Below are 8,073 nucleotides of genomic sequence, written 5' to 3' on the forward strand. Positions count from 1 at the left end.
ACATATGACGCTAGCATATGTAAACTATAGTCAATTCCCTCAAAACACTTAAGTAGAGTGAATGTATATAACAACTCTATACTTGCAAAAGTTCATTACTGGAATTGAGTTCTGAATAACATTTCACATCACCGAGTTTTACTGTAACTTACATACACTGCTTTGGCAGCCAAGTCAATTAAAAAACTATTGTATTGGACCAAATCTTGAGTTTGAGCTAATCAAATTTCAGACCGTAATTTTGCTTTTCTTAGATTGTATTTTTGGAAAGACAATTTAAAGAAATTTTAGAAGTTATCAGCTACTTGGAAGAATATGTTAAGATTATGCTGAAGCGTCGAGTCTTTAAGGTTATGATCATAACACAAGTTACTGGTTAGTGCACAGCATCACCTCCTTGTTCTAAAATGTTCAGAAGAGAGGAAACAAATGATACACAATGTGACAATGGATCTCTAATTAGTTAGCATGTGTTGTTATGCGACTTTGTTAATGTCTTGCTCAACCTATCGTTCCTCTGTAAGCAACCGACACTTGAGGGATCGAAAAGTCCATATGCTTTGCCATAACTTTTCCAGCAGAAAGGCTTCTGCAAAGCTTGAGAATTGTTTTCTGGTGAGAGTTTGACATTAATCAGATTGAGACCACTGCATGGAGTGCTGTCGCTGCACGCAAGATGCATTGGTTGAAAAGAATACGTCCCGCTTATCCCTTTGTATGTGATGTCGGATATCGCCACCGCGTCAGTCTTGTTCTTGCATGATTTCTTGTTGCAGTAGTACTGGTCGATCACGATCGGGATCTCGACGTTCGAGACCTTGACGTTGGAAAATGTTACATTCCTCACAGATCCTACACCTCCCTGAGATCACAAATTCATAGTAAATTAGCTGGAATACATTTCTAGAAACTCGTAATTCATTCTATCCGATTGCTTCTTTTCCCATCATATTGTGTGCAGTACTGGTATAGAAGGTAATACTTTCCTGAAAAATTACCTGCCAGGTTTTGATCCTGACTCCCGACAAAGCATTCTGCACATTGATGTTATCAACAGATACATCAGAAACACATGCCAAGCTATTACTTCTGCCGAGTCCTCCCAAGCTGTAATTATTGCACCAGGTCAAACTCGAAGTAATTTCGTAATATATATTCCTCGGTTTTGGACTTTTATCGGTTCCTTTACCTGATTCCATGGCCTGGGTTGCAGTTGACATTGTGTATGTGAATGTTTGAGCATCCGGTTTGTATCGATACACAATCGTCACCTGCAAATATTTCAGAAACAATGAGCTGCTGCAGAATTGAAGAGTTCCGAAGTATGCTCTACTGAAGTCTACTTTGAATAATCAACCAACATAAAGTTCAGATGGCCAGCAATACCACATCCGATGTTCGAGTTCTTGATTTCGACGTCTCGAGTATTCTGAAGGTGAATGCCGTCAGTGTTCGGGCTATCCTGCGAAGAAGAAATGGTGAGGCTCTTCACTTTAATCCCTCGAGAACTGTCGAACTTCAGGTGGCATTGAGGGCTGTTGACAATTCGGATGTTGCGCACGGTAATATTGTAGCTCTTGTAGAATCTTATAACCTGGAAAGACAAATTAACTGCATTGGTTCTGTCTCTTGTTTACGATACGGAAAATTAAACAGAAATTTTCAGTGAGCAGCCAGTCATACTGTCGGTCTCGTCTCTGGTTTTGCTTTCTGCAACACAAAGCGCGAGAAATTATTTTGATTACATTAGTATAAAACGAAAGAGGTCAAAATCTGATAATAACGTGAATCCGAAATGTTGGATGATACGGTAATCATTATCTTACCGGAGACTGATGGAATTGTGAGGTATTCCTTAACTGCGAACCTTGGCCGTCAAGTGTGCCACTACCTTGGATGGTGAAATCATGAAGCCACTTGAAGTTCAACCACTGGAGGAGATTGTATTTGGGCCATGCAGATGTACTTGAAGGTGCTAAGAGTGTCCCATCTATCTGAAAATTTACCATCAGTTAAACAAACTTCGACACATATTAGTTATTAGACACTACCAACAAAATCGTCTTCGAAAACCAAGATATTTGCAGCTTAACAATCAATAGTGAAAGGTTTCAAATTGTCGAAGAACATCCCAAGTCTGCGAATCTCGATCCTTTTCTTAAAAATGTATAGCTTAAAATAGAGGAAGAAAATGTTAGAGTGGCAAAGATTATGATGAGAGGACCTGGAGAATAAGATGAGGCATGCAAGGACCTTGGAGAGTGACTGGCTTGATGAGGAAATTGTATCCTGTGGGGATCTCTATGGTTGCTTTGGAAACTTTGCAAGCTGCCTTCCATGCTGATACAAGTGCCTGCCAACAATTATTTTCCAAATTAATAGGAATTCAAAGCAACACCATCTATTTGAAAACATCATAAATCGCAAATTCGTGCGTCGATCAATTGAATAACTTCATCATTATTGAATAACTTCATCATAAATCTGTATGTATGCAAAATGTGGTGCTCAAGGAATTGCAAATGCAAAGTCTACTAATGTCGTTTCTACGTAGAAAGGAAATCAAATTCTGAAAATTATGGAAGATTCAAAGAAGCAGCAGCATATCTCAAAACCAATGTAAATGCATGCACTTTTTATGTATTAACAGGTTGAGTCATGCTACATGACAACGAAACATGAATTCTTAAGCTTTCTAAATACCTTCGAATCGTCGGAGGCTCCATCTCCTGCAGCTCCAAAAGACAAGACACTGTAGATCCTCGAACCATAGCGAGGAGGTGGCGAAGAGTAATTACGCAAATAATCTTTGCGAAGTATATGTTTGAAATCTCTACTTGCACCTCCATAATCTTCATGCTTGTCTGTTCTGCCTGGCTTTTCCTGTCTCTTCACTGATGATATTGAAGGGATTATAATGTTGGAGAATGCCAACAAAATAAGTAAATGACACACAAGTGAGTAACTCTGATTTGCCATTCTAACTGTTTGATTTGTTACTTCACTTGCAGTTTGGTTCTTCTCTTGAGTTTAAACAGGTGGTGGTTACAGGTACTATAAATAAGAACAAGGTTACCACTTCAACCCTGATCTTACTAATATTTACGGAATTAGCTCCAGCTACAATTTTTTATGACTAAATAGTGTCCTTCTGACCACTGTTCATTTAGTTAATTAGCATTAGCGTTTGCGATCGGCTACGAAATACAGAAGCCAAGTATGTGTTTGGCATTTTTCATCTTTTTTTGTTCCTAGCTTTTTAAAGATTAAATGAAAGTAATTAGCATTCTTTCTATATTACGGGTTCCGTTAATTCTATTGTGTTTTAGTTGTCTTGTAAAAATATATATAATGTTGCTCGCCGACCGTGAATAGCAAATTAAAGAATTAATTTCTAGGTGTCTCTGACCTCAATGGATATGATGTTGTTGACTTAAGATTCCACATTCTTCGGCGTACGAAATGGCCAGCATGTGTTGTCATGCATTCGCAGTCTCATGTGGTGGTCACAACAGGCAAAAGGAATTAAAAGGAGAGAGAGCATGAGCAAGCCAAGAGGATCTATACTTCAGTGCAACACAATTGGCTGGACCAAGAATGTTATCTCATTTTTAAATTCCGAAAGACTCGAAAAGTGCTAAAGATGGTGTCTGATAAGATAAAAATAGGATTGAATCTCCAAAGCTCTTATCTCTAAAGCAGATAGTGTTATGATGGATATTATTATTGTAGTGAATTCAGATTTTAAACATCTTAGTTTATTGAGAGTGCCACGGAATCTTATTTCTCGCAGGAATTAAAAAAAGGATTTGTCACCAGATTCTGCACAGCAAGAGATCTGACATGAAACAATTAATAACTGAGATTGAGGAGCATAACGAAAAATTGGAACAATGTGTTCTAAGGATTACAGTTGATAACTTCTTATGAGCGCACCGTATATTCGAAACGTAAAAGCTTTATAAAATGAATAGAATGATGGGCTATCAATATAGATTGCAGGGATGTGAGGTGGATGGCAGAAACAAATTAGTACAGACTAGGGATGGTGAAAAAAAAAATTGGCTATTGATTCATTTAAATTCTTCTGAACTACTCATGTCATTTTCCCCTTCAGAATCTGCAACAGTGGTCCTTAAATTCTCCAGGCACTGCACTCAGACAATCTCCCTTTCAAGTTCCCCCTCCTTGGATTAGTGCACCAAAAAATGTCTGCTATGTTAATTCCACTACAATCCTAAAAGTCCAACAATTTGAAGCTCCATCATCCTAATGTGATCTGGACAACAATCTTAATTTTGCAGCATGTTGAAGGTGATTGGTGACCAAATAGAGTTGGGCCCAATTGGAGCCTGCAAGTGTGGATTTTGGTTTGGTGTTGGGGTGCATGTTCATGTTCAGTTCAAGGGAGGGACAAAAGGGAAGGATTGAATGCATGCTTCATTATATCTGTTACTAAATTTAGACCTTTTTTGCTTTATGAGGATGGGCAACAAACAACAAAAAAGAAAAAAAAACATGGCAGCTTTGCTCCTCTTTAGCACATGCAGATGCTGAGCTTGTGGGAATCTGCAGCATGGGATTTTCATTATCATGCTGTGACCTGATCTGTTATTTATGTTATGTAATGTGAGTTCCTAGGCATATGATAGGATCACCTTGCACACTTAAATTGACTAAGAGACACTTAAGAAGCAATCTGGTGTATCTTTGGCTATTGCAAAGTACTGTTCGAGGAGCGCTGTTCGAAGAAATCATAACTACTGTTTCTCGATTCGTAAGCCTTCGTCAGCTTCTGGCTATAGCTAAAAGCAAATTACTTCAAGTAAATTCGAACTTCTACTTTCAGGACTTGTGTAAATTTATGTTAGCGTTTTCGCAGATGACTAGTTTGCCAAAGAATCATTCGCTTTAGACGCTATTCTAGATGTTTTATATATGAAAATAATCGTCCATTCTAATACAACATGACATGAGTAGCAAGAGGAAGGATTATGGGATCTTAATGTTCTTAATTAACAAGCAAAGAAAATTGTTACAACTCAAAGATTCCTCTGCAACAGATTGTATTTGCAAAGCTAATCTTACAATGCTTAAGGTAGTCAAAGAGGCAAACCCAGTCAACAAGCTCAATGGGCTTGGCCCAACAAATTTTGGGCCCCTGCTTACGCCTTATTTGGTTTTCGAAATAAATTACTCAATAATAATTTTTTTTTTTTTTTTTCATAGAATATGATATATGAAGTAGATAATTAAATACTTACTCCAACAAAAGGTCAAATATCGTAGGTCACTCTCAACATTAACATTTGATCTCATTTCTCATCTACCAACTACTAGTACCAAACTAAATCAAAGTGCTATACCGACCAGGATGCTCATGTATATCCTAACTAATACCAAACATACTCATGTGATACAAGCTGTAACTTTAGCAGCAGATGCAGCAGAATCAACCATCTGAACTAAGATCTGGCTGGTGCTATGAAACAATTTTCTACACTTAAAAGCAAGTTTTGGATTTGAAGCTGGAATATTACTAGGAGCTAATTTATTTATGTGGATAGTCACAAAATTAGCAATTTAGCATAAGATCAGATCACAAAAACATATATGATTGCTAATATCCCTGTTATCTGAATGGTCAACTCAACTCTGTTTAATTTTGTATGGTAGCTACAACTGTAAGGGAAAAAAAAACAAAACAAAAAAGTATGATAAGTAAACAACAGATTGTGAGTGCAAAGAGAGAGTAGATTAACCAATTAATGCGAATTAACACAATGAATGAATTGTGAATTATACCACCTAATTAAACCAGTAAAAGCAAATCTAGCCATGCGTGTTGACAGCCTCCCAGACCAAGTTCTTCGGCACGGGGTTGGCCAGGTCGCGCGCCTGCAGCGCGGCGGCGCGGAGGGTGGCGAGGGTGCGGAGGTTGGCGTCCCAGAAGGAGGAGGAGGAGTACTGCAGGCCGTGCTTCTTGCAGAGGTCCTGGACCAGCGGCGCGACGCGGCGGAGGTGGCAGCGCGGCAGGCGCGGGAAGAGGTGGTGCTCGACCTGGAACTGCAGGCCGCCGTGGAACCAGTCCATCCAGGGCGAGCACGATATGTCGAGCGTCCCCGCCGTCTGCTTCTCGAACCAGTCGTTCCCCCGCGGTGGCCCGACGTAGACGCTCGACGAGAAGTGGTTCAGGCAGAACTGCACGTGCTGCACTCCGGTCGCCGCGAAGCTGACGAGCACGAACGCCAGCCGCTCGGTCCAGGACGGCAGGAACGACAGCAGCAGCGGGAACCACGTCCAGAACACCAGCAGGCCGAGCAGCTCCTGCGCGCGGTGCGGCACGCGCTTGGCGGGGGAGAGCAGCAGGACGAGGGACTGCGCGAAGAGGTTGAGCCGCGCGAGGCACATGACGGGGTAGAAAGTCCAGTGCTGGTAGCTGACGAGGAGGCGCGCGGCGCGGTCGAAGCGCATGGTGCGGCCGTAGAAGGCCGAGCGCAGCGACGCGAAGAGCTTGGCGGACACGGCGAACAGCGGCATGTGCTGCACGTCCGGGTCGAAGTCCAGGCTGTTGCACGCGATGTGGTGCGCGTTGTGGTTCTGCTTCCACCACTCGATGCTGATCCCCGCCATGCAGTTCCCCGCCACCACCTGCAATATTCATTCATTGTTAATTATCTTAATTTTTCTTTAATGCGGAAGGGGTGGCTTGGCTACTCGATCGATCGACCTGCACGAGTCGGTTCAATGCGGGGGTGGGCAGGACGTTGTAGTGGCCGGAGTCGTGGCCGAGGAAGCCGGACTGCATCCAGAGCGCGCCCATGAGGGCCGCCGAGAGCAGGTGGACGATGGCGCTGGAGGACGCGAGGACGCCGTAGACGGCGGCGGCGAGCATGAGGAGCATGGCGGCCAGCACGAGGAGCGCGCCGCGGCCCCTCTTCTCGAAGAGGCCGGCGCGCGCGAACTCGGCGACGAGGCGGCGGTAGTCGCGGGAGGCGTCGGAGACGGCGTAGTCGGCGAGGCGGGCGACGCAGAGGCGGTCGAGCAGCGCCCAGGCGGACGGCGGGTGGTAGGCGACGAAGGCGTCGGTGACGTCCTGCCCGCCCAGGCTGAGCAGCGGGAGCGCGCCGCCCGGGTGCCGCTCCGCCCACGCCGTCACGTCGTACACCTTCCCCTGGATCGATATCCACAGGTCCGACGCCTTGTTGTGCCGCCGTAGCTCCTCCGTCGTAATGTACCTCTCCGCCGCCGCATCCGACTGCGACTTCTTCGTCGTCTTCGTCTTTGCTGCCATTTTCCTTTTTTTAATATAGATAGATATTTAAAATTTTCTCCTCTTCTTCGTCTTCCTTTCTCTTGTGAGAGAGAGGAAGAGAAGAGGAGGGAAGGAGATGGAAGGAAAGAGAGAGGAAAATTGGAGAGGGGAAGGGAGGGTAATGAAAGAGGAGGATGTCTTGATTGGTGGTAACGCGTAGAAACGGTTGAGGAGGCGCGGTGGAGAGCGCACGACGCGGAGGGGCCAGAATAGAAAGCGGTAGACCATTGGTTGCATGATCTGCTAATAGCGAAACCAAAAAGAAAAACGCCGTGTCTAGTGCATATGTAGTTGGAAAAATTATAGAATACACGCATTATATTGGTGACGTGGCTTTTTCAATCAATCAAATAAATTTTTTGAATTAATCCATCGCATTATGATTATAAAAAAATATTTTTATTATACTTTTTTCTAAAAGGTGAGACGTGATTGACTGGTTATTGTTGATATGTTCTCTATATAATAAATATCTAAATAGGGCTAGGGCTACTATACTTTTATGAGTATAGAGCCTTTCGTATTCATAAGTTGTTTTCGATGATGGAACGACAATCCACTTAGTTAAATATGATCTACAGTATTTGAAACTTTTAGAAAATAAATTTCGTAATTTTTCGAAATCATAATAAAGTTCATCAAGTAGGTATAAAATGAACAGTCAAAATCAAACAACATTTTAAAAATGGATGATTGGATCCTTCAATTTAAGATCGAAGTTATTACTCTTTATCTATGCAGTGAATAGAATTTTCTAT

General features: G+C 42.5%; 2 protein-coding genes across 3 annotated transcripts; both read right to left on the reverse strand.

The window, feature by feature from the left end:
* LOC109717703 (polygalacturonase At1g48100-like) lies at positions 303-3,239 on the reverse strand. 2 transcript variants are annotated; one of them, XM_020243579.1, is made up of 8 exons: positions 2,704-3,239; positions 2,225-2,353; positions 1,827-1,994; positions 1,684-1,710; positions 1,390-1,594; positions 1,190-1,271; positions 999-1,107; positions 303-862 (listed from the first exon to the last, which is right to left on the reverse strand). In XM_020243579.1, exons 1-8 carry the CDS (start codon positions 2,977-2,979, stop codon positions 464-466), a joined length of 1,395 nt encoding a protein of 464 aa, XP_020099168.1. In that variant the 5' UTR covers positions 2,980-3,239; the 3' UTR covers positions 303-463. The 2 variants fall into 2 exon arrangements, with proteins under 2 accessions (XP_020099168.1, XP_020099167.1); XM_020243578.1 differs by having other exon boundaries at positions 1,387-1,594.
* LOC109717087 (delta(8)-fatty-acid desaturase 2-like) lies at positions 5,631-7,314 on the reverse strand. The gene is made up of 2 exons (XM_020242757.1): positions 6,731-7,314; positions 5,631-6,651 (listed from the first exon to the last, which is right to left on the reverse strand). The coding sequence occupies exons 1-2, from the start codon at positions 7,292-7,294 to the stop codon at positions 5,833-5,835; spliced, it is 1,383 nt and encodes a 460-aa protein (XP_020098346.1). The 5' UTR covers positions 7,295-7,314; the 3' UTR covers positions 5,631-5,832.

This window comes from Ananas comosus, linkage group 11 (assembly GCF_001540865.1).
Source record: "Ananas comosus cultivar F153 linkage group 11, ASM154086v1, whole genome shotgun sequence".
NCBI lineage: Eukaryota > Viridiplantae > Streptophyta > Magnoliopsida > Poales > Bromeliaceae > Ananas > Ananas comosus.

Excerpts from the sequence above, each read along its gene's own strand:
- LOC109717703 (XM_020243578.1), bottom strand. The coding sequence starts at position 2,979 with ATGGCAAATCAGAGTTACTCACTTGTGTGTCATTTACTTATTTTGTTG. Across the intron at positions 2,354-2,703 it reads GAGCCTCCGACGATTCGAAG|GCACTTGTATCAGCATGGAA; the intron begins GTATTTAGAAAG and ends AATTGTTGGCAG. Across the intron at positions 1,711-1,826 it reads CACAATTCCATCAGTCTCCG|AAAGCAAAACCAGAGACGAG; the intron begins GTAAGATAATGA and ends TTTGTGTTGCAG.
- LOC109717087 (XM_020242757.1), bottom strand. The coding sequence starts at position 7,294 with ATGGCAGCAAAGACGAAGACGACGAAGAAGTCGCAGTCGGATGCGGCG. Across the intron at positions 6,652-6,730 it reads CATTGAACCGACTCGTGCAG|GTGGTGGCGGGGAACTGCAT; the intron begins GTCGATCGATCG and ends TGAATATTGCAG.